The following is a 17,855-nucleotide window of genomic DNA, read 5'->3' as shown; positions in this document are numbered from 1 at the left end:
CACAACCCAGCCACAAAACTCCACAGGATAGTGGCTCCCACAGCAACATTTCACAGCTGAGAGATCACACAGGGCCTGAACTTCCACACTAAAGCTATACCTATACTGAAATTACCTTTTCTGTCCAAAGGAAGAGAGAAAGGAGCATTTCAGACACCCCATCATTAAGGCACTGCCTGATTCCCATGAGAAATACGGGAACAGCAAAGTTTCTAGTAGAAGTTCCTAGTTTCTTCCTTAAACTCCAAGACATTTTACTCTGAGGCATTAGACTGAGCCTTAGGAGAGCCAGGCTGCATTCCTGGCTTCAGCCCAACAAACATGTAACTTAATCTCTTTTATGTGTAAAGTGTGGACAGTACTATTATACTCTTGAATAAGTGTAGGAAGATATGCTTGTTCATGGTTTGTGAAGTGTTCAAATATTGATGGTAATGGGAGCTATGCACATTTCATGAAAAATAAGTACAATGAACTTTGGAGAGTCAGATACTCCAAAACTGAAACTTTGCAGAATAAATGACTTTGCATGTGTAATGTAATAGTAGCAGCCCTTCCAACACCAGCAACTGACATTTCATGGTCAAAAACATGAAGTAAAAAGTATGCATTTTATCTTTAAAAGTCAGATGCAACTTCAAAAGAAAGCTTCCCTCAGAAGAGTTCAACTAGCTGCCTTGTACTTTTGAGCATTTTCATGACACACAGCCCTTCCACAAACAAGGCTAGCTCTGACTCAGCTCTCTGGTTCAGCATCACAGGAGATGTCCTCCCTACAATATACCATCTCAGCAAGAAGTATAGCACTTCTGTGGCCAAAAGAAACGTGCTAGCTTTCAGGCTCAGGCTTTTTTAGTTAAATGTATTTTTGAGTTCACGATTGCACTGACTTGTGGAAGTTGGGACATAGACGCCCAATCCTTCAACCTACAAACTGAAGACACTAAGGAACAAAAAGTAAGGAGTATGAGCAAGTACTTTTTCCACCAAATAGCTATGTATTATTTGCAGCAGACAGCTCAGCAAGGCAGTGAGAATTACTCTCCAGAAGTGTTGATCTTTTAGAAATATTTAGCAAGTGGGAGAAATGCAGTTCCTAATATCTGCAATTACAGACCAATCTCCAATTAGCAAAGAAAAATAACAGCCTGGAAAAAAAAAAAAAAAAATCAAAATTTAGGAGATGCATCTGTACTCCAGGCAGGTTTTCAAATGCTCCAGGTTTATTTTCACAATCCAGAAGGTGTATATGCTGCTTAAAACCAATAAATCATTTTTGTTTGTAGAGAACAATGTAAGTTTATTAAAAATAGTCATATTTATAGAAGAACACTTTTTAAAAGGCAATCTCTACACATTGTTAATTTATAATTTTATTGCTCTCAGAGGAACGGTGATGTCATCCAATTGGAAAAAGAAAAAGCAGATACCATGGTGTCTTTTCATAGCTTATTATTGCTAGTCAAAGATCGACGGCCCTTGCAGGAGCCCCAGGCAGAAAATGTGCAGTACCAGATAACACATAGGTAAAGGTTCATGGTCAGAACAGCCAAGATCTCATGAAGGGCTGTTGTGAAATTTTCAGGCCAGGACAACAGATATCAAACCACTTCAACACACTGGCACATGGAGTAAGAGTTTAAAAGCAGAAGTCAACCTATCAGCAGGTGCTTCTCTGGTGCTGAAAATGCACCCACTCCTTTTGATATCTGTGAGTGATCATTTGTTTGTTTTTAAGGCTATTGCCCAACTCCCAGCTGCTCTGAAAATAAAAAACATGTATTTCCTTCATACCCTGCATCTAGCCCTTTCCTGCCCTCAGTTAAGCACTCACATTGCAGGCCAGCATACACCAGAGCTGATCCCCCAAGCCCACAAGGGCAGCCCAAAGCAGGTGCTGACAGACACAGGCATCTCCTGACCTTCCTCAAATCTCTAGCTCTCCAAAACACTGAGAACTCATAAATAGGGAAATAGTGAAACATTTCTACCACTGCTTTAGCACAAACTTTCAGAGAATCTGCCACAACGCCAAATTACTTGCTCAGTACTAAGAACACAACCATATCCAGCAGCTATCACAAACCAGAGAGAGCACACCATGAAGCATTTATTCAAAACAAATTTGGCAGGACAGTGCTGAGTGCCACCAGGGCATTTGACTCACAGAGAGACAGAAGAATAAGGAAAGGGCACAAAAGAAAAATGGATGCTGCAGACAAAAGCAGACTCCAGTAAAGATGACATTAATAGGGCAACATACATATTTAATAGCTATTGTATCATCCACACCCATCTTAACAAAGCAGCACAGCAAACCAGAAAGGTTTTATCATGCTGAAAGTGCAGGAATTTTGCCAGAGACCTGTGCTCCCCCTTCCCCATGGAAAAGCCAAAGGTAGGGGATTGCAGCCTCAGCTTTGAAGGGCTAGAAATAAAGTAGGAGCCATTATATTGGGTTGGTCAGAAAGTAATTGCATGTTTTTAACAGATGGACATACAAGTCTTGAAGTATATTGCACTTCATTTTAAACCACAAATTAATTATGTAACTTGACAGCTGACAGCTCAAGCTTGTTTTAGGAAAAGAAAGTGCACAATTTCATTAACAATTATTTATTTGGTGTCAATTTCAAGATGGAAAATCAAAAGGAACATTTTCTTCATATTTTGCTGTATTACTTCTGAAAAGGAAAAAATGCTGCATAAGCTCATAAAAAGTTGTGCAATGTGTATGGTGAAGATGCCTTAAAACCATGACAGTGTCAGAACTGGTTTCTAAATTTCAGTCCAGAGATTTTGATGTTAAAGATGCACCATGCGCAGGAAGGCAAATCAAAGTTGATCATGACAAAATAAAGGCATTGATTGACTCCAATCGGTATTTAATAGCACTAGAGATTGCTGATGATCTTAACATATCAAAATCGAGTATTGAAAACCATTTAAAACAACTTGGGTACGTTAGGAAACTCAGTATTTGGGTATCACATGAGCTCAAAGAAATTCATCTCACTAAGCACATTGACAGATTCTCTCTTGAAATGTGAGGAAAATGATCCCTTTCTGAAATGTATGATAACAGGCAATGAAAAATGGATCATCTACAACAATGACAAAAAAGATTGTGGAGAAAGCATGATAAACCAGCTCAAAGCACTTCAAAAGCAGATATTCACCAAAGCAAGGTTATGCTGTCAGTCTGGTGGGATTTCAAAGGTATTGTGTATTTTAAATTGCTTCCAAGGAACCAAACAATTAATTTGGATGTGTAATGTCATCAACTGGATAAATTAAATGATGCCATCAAACAGAATCATCCAGAATTGGCGAATCATAAAGGTGGTGTGTTTTTCCATAATAGCACGAGATCACATACAAGTCTGGTCACTCATAAAAAATTGCTGCAGCTCAGATGGGATGTGTTACCACATCCACCATATTCACCAGACCTGGCACCATCAGACTACCATTTGTTTTGTTCAAAATGCCTTGCATGGTAAAACCTTCACTGCTGATAAATATATACAATCATTCTTGGAACTGTTTTTGCCAAAAGAGATAAGAACTTTTTTGAGCACAGAATCATGAATTGGCCTGAAAGATAGCAAAAGGTAATTCAACAAAATGAAAACTAGTGTTTAATAAAGTTTTTGCTTCCCATGAAAAATTCACCTTTCATTTACCCAGAAAAAGACGCAATGACTTTCTGGCCAACCCAATATAACATCAATGTTGCCTCTCCCCTTATGTACACCCGAGTTCTGCAGAGCAGAGCGTATTTGACACGTGCCTATAAGGCATGCTTGTACCCAGAGTTGTGGCAGGTCCTACTGTAAGCACCAGTATTTTCCTCACTCAAACATGACATTCACATTTGCTCCAGAGAGAAAGGAGTGACAGGTTCCCATGCCTCTGCAGGGCAAAACACTGGGCCGGGCAGCACTGGTAACAGTTCAAGTGGCACTCCAAATAAATCTGCACTGGTAGATTGTCTTGGCTAGAGACTAGATGCTAATCCTCTGCTATCTCTTACAAAAGGTAGATTAATCTGTTACAAGCAGAGAGACCATTAAATCCTGTAACAACTCTGATTGAATCCCCTGGTGTCCCACTTGGGAGTTAACAGCTCCCAGCCTGAAGGAAAGGTGCTGCTAAATTTACAGTGCTTCCTGGTATTTCTGTGTGTTCCTGGGTTTTGTCTGTCTTTGTCTTCCATCCATCCTCCTAATGCAAGAGATCTGATAAAGTGACTTGTTAAACCAATAGGACTGAATTGTTACACTGAAATAAAACAAAAAAAACCAAAAACAAACACATGAAAAAACCTCTGTATATTAAATATGCTGGTGGAGTGGAAGCATTTAAAAAATAAAAGCTTTCTCTCTTGGCAGTACAGCAACGTAGAGAATTTGCCACCTATGCAGATGTGCAATATATTGCAAAAGTTTTTTATCATGTTGTGACATCTTTTTTTTTTTTTGGTCAAAGCTTAAGGAGTCACACCTTCAGGATCCTAATGTTTAATTGATATATCAGTGAGTCACCACCCGTGCTGTAAGTCACTAAGTCCCCCATCTTGATGTGAAACAATCTGAAATACGAGATGTGTGGAAACCACCTGGTGGAAGGCAACGCTCCCCAAAAGTAACCTTCCTGTAACTTCTTTACAAGGGGTAAAAATCTGGACAGGGCTCATGCACTGAGTCAGTATTTGCAATGAAGTTATAAAAGTTGCAAACAAAGTCTGCTACGTGTTTGTTACTACAAACACAAGCTGTCTCAATTAAGGTCTCCTGCCTCAAAAGCACTTGTCCTCCACAGGTCATAATGCTGTCTGTGGTGTCTAAGCACACTGAATATCCACCTCGAAAAGGTCATAATAAGATACCTACCAAGGATTCGGCTTATTCTACTTTCACCCTGATTGCATGGAAAAGTGCAAGGCAGACCCTTCTTTCCTAAAAAGGAGCAAAGAGACACAGATACTCTGGTCCAACGCTTGCCCAGAGCCTGGCACAAAGAGCCCATGAGAGGGGACCCGGACACTACACCCTCTCCCTGCACTGTGAGTTCGCAGTCCATTTCCAATGGCCAATGCCCAGACCACTGCTGAAAGCAAGGAGACCCTTCCCCAAACCATCTGCAGGCAAACCATGGCCCTGCTCCAACTGCTCCCTACATTGGTTTCAGCACAAGGGGACCAGAGGGTCACTGCCTTGGAAGAGCTTAAGCCAAGCACAAAGCTGCACCCTCCCTTGGTCCTTCCCCCACCAGACAGCACCTGGCTGCTGTGCTGGACTTTGCAGACTCTGCCCTAAGGCACATGAGGTGCCACACACACCGCACAGATCTTCTCAGGCCCTAGAAGGAAGGTCCTGCTTTGGGAACCACAGCCCCTACATGTCACTTATGCCACAGCTTACCATGGCAGCCACAAATCCCTCCTCGGGAAAAGTAACAAGCTGACCTGCATGTTAGATGGTGATTTTAAGTGCAGTAAATGAAAGTAAAAATCTGTCATTTGTCACTGAGGTCCATGTATGTTTGGTCTCTTTCTTTGTTGTTCTTCCTGCTTCATCTTTTTATAACCAAACCCTGTCAATTTTCCCCGCACAGCACAAGAATCAATCTTCTATGTCAGTACCTTGTCAACTGAAAGTTCATATTTATGATGCCTTGAGATTCTTAGTGTTTTTAAAAAAACAAAACAAAACATAACCACAAAGTTGTTTTTAAAAAGAATAAAATAATTTCAAAAATAAAGTTATGCTTTTCATACAATATATATAACAACAAGCAAAACAATTTCCAGGTACTTATTCCTGAAGGAAAAAGCTCAGGTCAGCAGACCAAGCACTGAAAAAAACCTCCACAATTAAAAAAAACCCCACAACCAAAAAAAAAACAAACCACCACACAAAACAAAACAGGAACAACCAAAAAAACCCCCCCACTCACACCACAAAAAAACCCTCAAAATAATAATAATAAAAAACCCAAAGCCCAAAAACCAGATCCAACGAATAGAAAGCAAAAAATTCAGTACTTTTGCCAGAATTATACCTACCACTAATGCCTTCTCTTAGTACTAAACCATCCGAGTCATAGTCATACTTACAGCCACAGGAGATCACTCAACTAAGATTTCCCTCCATGCTGCTACAGGACAATGCTTCTCTCCTCTCCTTCTCAACTCCTGATCAAAGGTGACACTTGGGCTGCATTTTTAATGTTAAAGAAAGTGTACAAGATCCAGATAATAGCATGATGCTCAACTCCACATAAAATAACTGTGCAGTAGCAGCAGTCTAAAGATGTTACAGGAGAAGCCTTCCAGAGGGAGCGATGTGCCAGCCCAACTGAAACAATTAAAGTTGGGGTGGTTTTACTGCCACTAGTTTCTGTGTATCTCCCTCTTGGCCATGGCAACAGCAGAACATTTAACCATTTAACCTTCAAGGTTCAGAGTAAGGAAGCCTCTCCTTTGAGATCACAGCTGGTCAAAGCACTCCTTGATCTGTATTTTAAGTGTCAGTAAAGTGTACTTGAGAACATCTGGCATTTTTTGACCACCAGTACAACCAGCTCAGTGGAAGTATCCAGAAGGTCACATTTCAAAGCAAGGACATTAAGAAGAGTGAAAAATTAAACCAAATAATCCTGGAAGACTTGAGAAAAATGTATAAAAATGCATTATTTCATCTTCCTTTGAGGAGCCACATTCACAACCAAACATTTCCAAACTACATCTTTCCTTTCGATGGGAAGAAATTCTCATAAAAGCCTTGTGTTCTTATGAGACACAACTGGACTTACCTGGAAAACAGAAGAGTCAGGAAAAAAAATAGCCAAACCACAAGAAAAACACAAACCAGCTATGGAGAGGGTTTCTTTGAACAACCACTCAAAGCGACCTACACCATCTATACTGGAATGTGTCAAACTATGACACACCTGACTTTCAAGCTGCTTCCCCTCTGTATGATGCTAGACCTCCAAGTGCTGAGTATGTCTAACTTTCTTCAGCTGTATAAGTGGATGCTTTCACTGAAAATCTTTGACCAGTGCCTGAGTGCTTGGGACCTCTTAAAGATAAATCCTTTTAATAAACAATTTCTCACTGAGGAAGTACACACTGGTATTTTGAGAGGTTTATAACCATTCAAGTTTGCAAGAAATTTTACTCAAATAGTAAAAGAGATACTGTTGGAACCAGAGTTTCACCTTTTGCTCAACATCTGCTTCCTTCCCATTCTCACCAAATCTGAGATCCATATTCCCATACACTGGAGCTTGCTAACTCAGATGCGAAGGTTTGTTTTGTTCAGCTTCTCATCCAATTCATTTTTGTTACAGTGGGAACAGCATTTTCTACACTTTTCATTCTTGGAAGCCAGTAAACCATTTCTGGTTTACCATTTCTAGACAGCTGGCAGGGAAAACTACAGCTCAGGAAAATTACTCGTGAATGGTAAACACAAGGTCATTTACACAGAAATTGTCAGGTTGCTTTAACTACAGATAGTATTGCCTGGGCAACACACCATTTGAAAAACAGAGCAAAGAAACTACTTTTGACTACTACCACAAATCCAAAGGTTTTGGGGAGGAAGGGGAGTGGGGAGAGAGAAAGAGGAAAGTGTGCGTGAGCCAGAGGACACGTGCTTAGCTGTCTTCCAAGAAAGATATAATTAGACCATGCAGAGTTGTATGAAAGCAGTTTCATGTACCTACGAAAACTGTTTCCATCCCCACAAAAGAGTACAGTACAGCACAGCACTGCACAACCGTGGACTTCACAAATTTTCCTAATGGCTTCTGAAATTTAACATAGTTGAAGTTGCTGAAATACATCCTTCAAAACCACATTTTTGGATATGCATGACTTAGCTGTGAAATTTCCACATTAATTTTTGAAGTGTATCTTTTTCACGTCTGGTATTTCAGCCTTAAAAATAAAGCACACAAGCTCAGTGCCATGCTGCCACACATCACCATATAAACATGGATACATAAAATAACACTTCCTACTGGGTTGCAGACTTCAACTCCATCATGGAGATGGGACATCTAAGGCACAGGTTGTGTCAAGCTGCTTGAAATTAGAGAGGCAGATATACTGCCTCCTATACTAATTACCCTAGGGTAACTAGGCTGTCCCCACTACACCCTATGGGGACATGCTGTCCTGCTCATACCCTGTATGTGTGTGGCCCTATTCTGTCCCCAGCAGCAGGTAGGCGATGCTGAAAGCAGATGTATTCCTGTAGCATCTCCTGCCTCTGCCTGCTGAAGCAGTGTCACGCTGTCAGCCGAGCTGCACCATGCACACTTGCATGGCCTGTGTCATACCTAATGCCTTTCAGTCACAGCTCTCACCTGTAAGAACCATCTCCCCAGCATGGTGAGGTGGCTCAAGCAACTGCAATCACAAAATAAGCCCAAAACTTCAAATATGCAAGAGAGCACAAATCAACTTCATTTCACAGCCAGTAAAGCAAGATGGAAGAGATTTCAAATTGAATGCTCTGCACTAAATTATTCCTTAGTCTATGCTATAAGTAAAAATGACCCTTCAAGCCATCCACTGAGCACATCAGCAGAATCCCAAGATAGTGAGATGTCACCTGAAACACTGCAAAACTATAAAAGTTTAATCTGCCCTTCAACTTCACACTTCAATCAGGAGCAATTAGCTCTTCTGTTCTCAACCTTGCTTTCATTGCAGATCTGTTGCTTTTCCCCACTGGGAGAGGGAAGAAGGAAGTTTGCTAAGTAAATAATCATCACTAATACACTAACAATTAAAATGATTTGTTAAACATATGACAGTTTTCCGGATACTCAACATGATTAAATCAGTTTTAGTAACATTCATATACCACCCACTTCTCTATCACTACTTCTTTTATTTTCAGTAGGAGTTCCCTTTATTCTGAGACATTTTGATCTTTTCCAGCCTTCACCCTCCTCAGATTAGTCAACTAACTTGTTTCTCAGCTGATGTGATCTGCTTCACTTTTCCCAATTCTGTAACGTCATCTAACATCAAAGAGTTGGGAGAGAAAAAATCTTGTTGGCAGCTTTCATGAACACCATATTCATAACTTTCCAGAGAGCAGGATCAGGATATTTCCATTTCTTTTTTACATCTCTGTGCTGTAATTAAGTATCTTTTCTACTCGTATTCTGACATCATTAGGAGCCACTGTCACAAAACTGACTAAACCTATTCTTTGCTTTAAGACCCATAGCTGTTTGCTTCCTTTAGGCTGTATGAAAGACCAGGGACAACAAACCTATGACTAAGACTGACTGACACACACACACTGAAAGCCAGTTTTTAAGCGCCATCATTCACTTTTCAGCTGATGACAACTTTTATTCTGGTAAAGGTACGTGTTGCTGGGACTAGCTTTGCAACAAAACTAAATAAAAAGATAAACTAGTTTTCAAATTGGTATTTAGAGCAGGTCTAGGCACTGTAAATAGAAGCCATATGTAAAAAAAACAAAACCAGCATTTCAGTTACATATTAACTTCGCTATCATCAGTTTATCAAAAACAAGTTAACACTTTGAGGACTGGTATTTTTCAGACTGCATAAAACATACTGTGCATGCACAGCCTTGAGAGGACTGACATGGCAAAAAAATCTTCTATTTGGCCTTTTTAAGGATTGGAGGAAAAAACAGAATGTCAAGCATGGCATGAAACTCTGAAATGGAGAAGGAGGAGACAAGAAGAGGAAGCCATTAATCATGAGAAATACTTGCTTAAAGTAACTGCAGATAAAGTGATCAGAGACCTCAATTTTGACATGCAATTATTGCTGCTGTGACCCTGCCCTCTCATCATTTGAGGACTTAAGCTATTAGAATTCAGGCAAGAAGAAAAAGAGAGGGAGAAAGGAAAAAAAGAGGGTTTGGTATTAATTCCAACTTGAATAAATATTAAAGAGAAGGAAGAAAGTAGAAAAATATCCTACGCATTTTACAAATCAAAATAAGAAACTGCTCTGTTGAGCTTGTATTGTTCATGCAGACAATGTTTTACACACCCCTTGGAGACAAAGCAGGGGAAAAGGTCTTACAGTTTAATTTACATTCTCTAACCTAAGTAATATTTGTAGGGTGGACATTGCGACATTGTATACATGTATACATGCTCATGGACTTTGATCTGGAGGCCAGGAGACCAGGCAGCTCCAGTGTGTTGCAGGAATAACAGGGATACAGTACTTGAGCCAGAATTAATTCCTCCACAACTGCCTGGAGCCGAAAACCTTTTCCAGGGAACCAGACCACCCTACTATGAAAACAGCATGCAAGGGTAACTATAAATCACACGCTGCTGGACAAGGCGAATGTACCGCTTCCCTGCATCTCACAAGCAGCACTCCCGATTCTCCCAGCTTTACTATTTGTGAATCTAAATAGGTGTCCCAGAAACAAGTACCACGATATATTCACTTATTTAGTCTTTTGTTCTTGTGCTTGAGGAGGACAACTGGCATCTGGGGATCTCCCAGATTAAAAGACAAAATACAAACCCTAACAAAACCCTGTACTACACATTGAATTTTCCTCCTGGGTAGGAGGGAAGTGGAGGGAAAAATGAAAAAGAAAAAAAAAAAAGCTTCTCAACAGGTGTGAGTCACACCCAGACCATCACTCCCTGAGCACAATTGCCCTCACCTCATCAGCTCACAGGGCAGGCAGGAGTTTCTGCCACAGACACAACCAGCTGCTGATACTTCTCCCACTGCATGGGAATAGACACAGACCTTCTGCACGTTCCCAGCAGGTATGACGTGGCCTAGACTGGCAGAAGCCACTCAACGCACACGTTAATCATTGATGGCTGCTGGGTTTTACAGGCCAGTGGCACAGCAGGCTGTGCAGCGCTTGCACTGGGCGTGGGCCGGTGCAGCTCCAGTACGTCGTTAACAGTTATCAGACGCTGACACTGGTTTTGCCTGGATACACACACCCCAATGACACATTCTGGAAGGGGCTTTCACGCTCCTTTAGATCCCTTCCTTCTCCTTGGGACTTTAAAAGGGAATCCAGAGTGCACACAAGGTCACCTGCTGTCAAAAGTCAACTGGAAAAAAAAAACCCACAAAAATAAATTACATTATGAGAGCTAAGCACACATTTCAGAGTTGAGGTGACTGGAGCTCAAGAAAAGTCCCTCTGAGGGAAGAAGGAGTACGAAAGGGAGTGAGTGAAAGCAACTGTCCCAAGCAAGGATGCCAGGTAGCACAGAGGAGAAACCAGGCAGAAACAAATAGGCTGACAGCGCAAGCAAAAGACAAGGTACACAAGAGCACTGGATCCCTTTCAGCATTTTCTGAGTTTAGCAGCTCTCTAAAATTCTTTTGGAAAGCTTTAATTTAAGACTTTACACAGTTAGTATGGCCAAAAGTTTAAGTCACGGAAAACCAGGAGTCTTGTGCTATTCCAAATGTTATTTCATTAAAAAATGAACACCTTCATGTTCAGCTGGCCTGTAATCCTCATCTCAAGGTTACCATCAGAACTGGCTCCAAATTAGATGCCTTCCTAAGTGCCTGTTCCTCCTCTTTGACAAACACTGTAAGAAAAACATGAGGTCATCTTTTATAATCAAACTCTTGCAACCAGAGTAAGAGGTGGTAAAATTGTTGGAGTACTTTAGAAATTTGGTTTTAGACTCCTGTACAGCTGGTAAATATACACCATAGCCTGCAACTTCTTCCACAGCAGAGGCAGGATCAGTGTATTTAAACTAAATGCCTGAGATACAGGATGTATTAGTTAGTGAGTGGAAACAAAAACAGACAAAACTCCAATCATTTCAAACATTATGTCCATCCAGTAAAAAAACCTAAAACAAAAAACCACACACAACCAAAAAAAGAAAAACCAGTTGTTTGACATGCAGACAGAAAATAAGGAGAGGCTCAACAGCAAGTCTTGGAAAGCTGGGAATGACTTCAAGGTATTTCATTATGGAACTACCTTCCTGGAAGGTGATTGTTAGTTCTACCAATGCTACTAACTATTTATAGTAGACTGAAATCAGATTCCTGTATCTGAGACACTTTATCTTAAGGGTGATAATAAACATTACTCTTTGTATATTCCCTCTAGTGAAAAAAAACCATACCAGATAGAAAACCTAAGACTACCTTGGTTCCGATATCAGCATTGGTCTTATTTCAGTCTGTTTTTTCCAGATCAGTTGCTTCAAAAATTTTTGGCCTGTACATAACACCCCTCCCAGGTAAATAAAAACAGTATCTAGGCTCACCAAACAAGTATTTGTAGTCTGGTGATATCATCATATGTGGTTATCTCAAAGATCAACATCAGGTAATTTGCTGTTCACAGGCAGGCAGAGGTCAGTTCTGCACTATAGGGAAAGTGCAGGTATTGTTCCTGAAACAGCTGTCCTCTTCCTTCACTCCACTCAGCCAGAAACTCGACCTGGGGTTTTAGAGTGCTGTTCACCAGCACCCTGATAACCAAGAGACTCCATCTCCACATCTCAGTGTGAAGAGGCAGGCCTCAGAACAGCAGTAGGAGGACAAGCAGGCAGCTCCCCTTGCCCTTGCTCCCTCTTTGACAAGCAGATTTCTCAAGCCTGTGAGTGCTCAGACCACTAACCACTACCTCTTTATCAGCTAACTTGCAGAGGGAAGAGGGTGGAAAACAAAGTTTGGGATCTCTCCCATAACTGAGGAAGCCATAAGAAAATAGTAGTAGAAGTTTGCTTTCGTCTGCCTGTATTTCTGGGTGTTTGACCACAGACATTTGTTGACCCCTTCAGCACCTGTTGGAAGAGAGTAACTTCAAAGCCTTATCTGAAATAAATTTAGAATACTCTTTCTGTCCATTTCAAGCATCTGCCTTACAGGTCCCTATACCCTCTTCAATCTGTACAAGGGCAGGGGTGATATACTAGCTCCGATCTTGCTGCTTCTGACCCAACTACTGCACTGGGTATAATAACTTGAGGGTTTTCATTGATTTCGGACTAAATAGAAGCTAGTCAGCCAAGAACCAACCCTGACAAGACAAATCCTGGCAGTTGCAGGAAAAAAGAGATGCATCAGCATTTCTGAGGTCTCTTTGCAGAGATCAGCCAACTGGAGGATACGCAGAAACAAGTGAGAGACCTCCTCCCATTTGTGCCTGGAAAGAGTTGCACAGCTCTTATTTTGGGAGGAACCTCATCAGAATGATCCCTTTCAAATTAATTAACAACTAGACTCTGAAAATCCACTTGAAATGCACATCAATCCCCTACTCCAAGATATATTACCCCACAGGCAGTACCACATGTATTGTCACTGTTACTACACACAGATTTGTTTGTTGTACCATTTCTGGCTACTTGCAATAATCCCATGAGACACCACCACAGTCTAGGGCACACGTCACTGCGTAAAGCCATTTCACTTCATTAACTCAGCAGAAAACCCAGAAAAAGAGAGATAATAATTGAATAAATGTATTTAAAGTTTTCTACCAGGTTAACAAACTAAATCAGCTATAAGTATGTCTAGAAAAGTGCCAGAACTGCCATAAAAGCAAGAGAAAGAAAGGTTGGCAGGGCACAGACATCCCCCCTTGCAAGAGCATCAAATCCCAGTCTGAACTGATCCAAGTTCACAGCAAGGCAGCACTGCTCAATGCTTGCTGCATGGCAGCACTGCCCCTGGATGATTTAGCACTCCTGAATTAAGCTCCCCTTTTTTGGAGAGGACGATTTGCTAGAGGCTCAGCCAAATTGGCATGAGAATGACTGAATGGCAGTGGCAAATAGGTAAAATAATGGCATGTTCCTTGGGAAAGAAGATGACTCAATCCAAATCAAGTGGGAAGTTGAGTGCCAAGAGAACAGCACTGCAGCAAAACAAGGCATCTGGAGCAGAAAAGCAGCCACAACAGGAATTCCCTTGTGAATAGAAATGAAGTATTATTACATAATTGCTCTGGGTGATTAAAACACAGCCTTCAACTAACCACTTCCCTCTACGCCACCCACAAGTGGTGGAACGATCTGGAACACTGCATGTGCGGATGGAGGGATGCTGTGCCATCAACCACTGCAATTTAATGAAGCCTCAGTCCTTGCCCATTGTCAGCTTGGTGTCCATTATACAGATTAACATTCAGAACAACAAATGACCCCACCATGTAATGCAGCCAAACACAGAGGACAGGTCATCCTAGTAACGGAGAGGAAACACAACCACCATTGTTCCTGTAACTTAGAGCTTCCATGAAAACTTTGCCCCAAGATTACAGCTGGCTTTGCAGATGGTCAGAAGATCCAGGCACTAAAGAAGTTAACAAGAGAGTTAGAAAAGTCCCTGCTGAGTACACACTCCAGCTTCCTGCTAGACTTTTCAACTACCTATGTTCAGTTGTGATTATGTTGTTTGTTGCATTAATGCTAATAATTTACCTGAAGTGGCACTTTGCAAACAGGTAAAATGAGACCTCAGGTTTCCCCATGGCAAAAAAGGAGAGTATTTCTCAGTATCTTTCCTTGTGACAGTGGTAAGATACATGGACCATTTAAAAGACAGATTTTAATTTTTTTTTCCACCAGCCTCTTGCCTAAAGGCTCGTGTAGGACACATCTCCCACAAGCAATACACGTGCACTCTGCTTATAGTGATAACGGTGATGTTGTAAGAAAGAATAGATGAAAATCCTCAAAGAAGCATTTAGCAATGAAAAAGCCTTACAGTGGAAATGCCCTAAAGGAAGATATTTATGTACAAACCATGTCCAAGATTTATGTACCAAGTCAGGACATTAGCTCAGATGGGTGATTTAATATGGCCACTGGAATCCCTGTGGTTAAATTATGCATCTGACCTCTTTGCTATATGTATTTCAACAGCATTAAATAATAGGCAGTACGCCCTTTATTACCATTCCCAGTTCTAATGACTGGCAGCACTATAAAAAGCACTGTTCCCACTGACTCTGTCAAGGAGGTCAGGATAATGGCAGCACCTAGCATGGCAATGCTACTTTTCAAGAAAGGTGCAAGGCCACCCCTGGCTTCAGCAAACACTCGAAGAGAAGCGTGAGTAAGTAAAGCATGAAGCAGGGCTGGAAACAGCAAGATCTCCATCAATCCCAAGCATGACAGGCTGGGAGAAAACAGGCACCAGAGAAGGGAGAGCTGAGAAAGCAGGGACAGAGAGACATCGTCTGATGAAGGGTACAGTTAGGAGAGAGACTGTGGAGACAGTGAAACTTAACACAGTTAAGTTAGCTATCTGCTCCCGAGGAATGGGGGATGATGACATCTCATGCACGCGTACATCAACAAAAATGCAAGGCAGGAAATATGCTTTGCGCTAAATAACCATGATTGTTTCATTGTTTCTGAAGACAAAGCAGCAATGGAGCATTCAGCTGCGATTAGCTTAGCCCGCCGAAGATGAGAACAAGGGGATTTACTGGCCAAACAAAAGTACATTTTTTATTAATATACTTTTGGCTCTCTTTATGATATTTCAATATAACCCCTGGCTACTACACAGATGAGCATATATTAGACTAAGGTTTAATAAAACGCTATTTAGAAAGATGAGAACATTGCATAATACATTACAGAAACAAGTGTATTTTAGAGGGAAGGCAAGGGAGATCTGAACATCCCACTTTCTGAATTAATCCAGGGCAGCTCTTTCTCACATAAAACGGTGAGATGCACATAAGAGGAGTCAGCATCTATGAGAATCACTTCCACAGTACCAGGGCTCTTGGAGATTCATAAGAAAGGAAGTCCAAGTTTAAGATACTCTGATGTTCTGTGTGGGTTTTTCCTCTTTCTTCATTAGGATAAAAACAGACAGCACACCCACCCAGAAAACCCCTAAAACAAAACCAAAGCACAAACTAAGAAGGAATCCTGGCCCCAGGAAAACAACCTAATCATAATTACATGGGATTACAAATCAAAGAGAAAAAGCTGCCAAGTTCTTAGAAGCGAGCATACAACAAAAATAAAAAACTCTGCACTGGAAAAACCCATCATCTCAAAAGATGATTATTATTCTTTCTAATAGAAAACAAGACAGCAGGGACCACAGCTGTTTATTTATCCCTTAAAATTGATCTGCCCTTTACTGTAAGTTCTTCCAAAGAACACTATTATTTTTAAAGAAACATGCAAGATAGCAAACGAACTCTCCTACCACCTTTTGTGGCCAACTTGATGACGACCTTCAAAAGAGTCAAACATTTAAAAAAAAAAAAGCTTTACAGTTTACACTAAATAAATATTTCGATTTTATTTTTTTTTTGTTATGCTTAAGTATCAGCATTAAACTCTAAAACACATGAAGAGCTCAATCTCTGGTTATAAACAGACAAAAATCTGCCTCTCTTAAATGTCAAGTTTCCTTATGCACTTCTACATCACAAACCATTCAAGTCCACCATGTGCCCATGTTTTTCCTCATGGAAAGTTTTTTTTTGTAACAGGGTTGCTTTTTTTCAAATCCATTCTGGGTTCAAGCTTCTGAGGTATTTGCTTACCCCTTTATCCCCCCATTGCACACGCTTTAAAGGGACACAAAAAGAAACCAAAATGTTTTTCAATGATTAACACAAACACGTGCCGGCTGACCAAAGCACAATCATGCCGATCATCTGATTTTTGTTTCTTTCTCCCAACTAAATAAACACAATTAGTTCAAAACACCACTTCAGGGCAGGAAGTGATTTTTGCTGATCTTAGGGTGGGGGGAGGGTGGTGGTCTTGAGGTTAAGGGAACTACTTTCCTGCTGTAACAGTTTCATTTTACATTTCCAAGAGCTCCAGTTGCCTGTTAATACCAATGAGGTCCATCCAGAGACTGCAGGGCTTTCACGGGGATCGCAGAATAAAGAAGCAAAAGCTTTCAGGTGAAAAGGTGAGGCATTTTTTTTGCATGCACCACTCAGCAAATATGAAGTCAGACCAGAAAGCAGTGCAGTTCTCCTCACTAGAAATTTTCCACCTTAGCCATTACATTAAGAAACACAAAACAGAGCAGCATGCACTTCCTGCCTCTGGAGTACAACAACTTGTGTGAGACATTTCTTCTTTTATTGCTCTGCCGAAACAATTATCAAGGGAATGAGTACAAAACAAGAAGAATTCAGCAGAACTTTGGCTGGTTTTCTCCCCAGCAATGACCATTTCTTCAGCTTCCCCAAAAAATCAACCTGTCTTTTTGCTTGTACAGCTCCATTGGTATACTTGTACAAAGACGAGCGGTATCACAACTGGAGCCTTCTCCACAACCCTTTTCCCTCGCTAGCTGGTGACACTCACCCACGCTGTCCTTCCTATGGACACTACTGTCGCAAGACATCAGGGCAGCTACCATTGCTGGGATCCCCAAAAGCCACCGAGGATCCCAATTTCAGGACACAACTTTGAAGCTCAGCATCGCAATCAGCACCCAGGTACAAACCCACAGGACAGCCACCCGGTGTGACACCCAGGGAGGGAATGGATTACAGGGACGCAGGATTTACTGCTGACAAGAGGGCAACCCATGGAGCACCTGACCGACCCAGCAATAGCACACACAGACAGATCCGCATCACGTCCACAGCTTGCTCCCCTTGGATTGGAAAGAGCGGGTGTCGAACAGCGCTGGGGTAGGGCTGAGGGGGTCCGTGAGGACTAGATGGGGAAGGGAGGCTGGGGGCAGCCGCCGCCTTTCTCACCTTGCTCACGACGTTTTGGACTAGTCCGGCTCTGATGCGGTAGTGCCACTCGTGGCAGTCGCACTCGCTGGCATTACCCCCCGGAGGGGTGGGCAACCCGGGCGGGGGAAAGAT

General features: G+C 41.5%; 1 protein-coding gene across 1 annotated transcript in view; it reads right to left on the bottom strand.

Moving 5' to 3' along the window:
- Positions 1 to 17,831, bottom strand: part of LOC104545986 (solute carrier family 22 member 23-like) — a gene marked incomplete at both ends in the record, with an annotated part of 97,277 nt that extends 79,446 nt beyond the window's left edge. Inside the window, one exon of the mRNA XM_010191299.1 lies at positions 17,742 to 17,831. Within this exon, the coding sequence (XP_010189601.1) occupies positions 17,742 to 17,831 (90 nt within the window). The remainder of the gene's footprint in view (positions 1 to 17,741) is intronic.
- Positions 17,832 to 17,855: the final 24 nt, after the last annotated feature.

The sequence above is a fragment of the Mesitornis unicolor genome, unplaced genomic scaffold (assembly GCF_000695765.1).
Source record: "Mesitornis unicolor isolate BGI_N332 unplaced genomic scaffold, ASM69576v1 scaffold16820, whole genome shotgun sequence".
NCBI classification, from domain to species: Eukaryota; Metazoa; Chordata; class Aves; order Mesitornithiformes; family Mesitornithidae; genus Mesitornis; species Mesitornis unicolor.
Note: the sequence above shows the minus strand (reverse complement) of the source record. Positions and strands in the feature narration are given on the sequence as shown.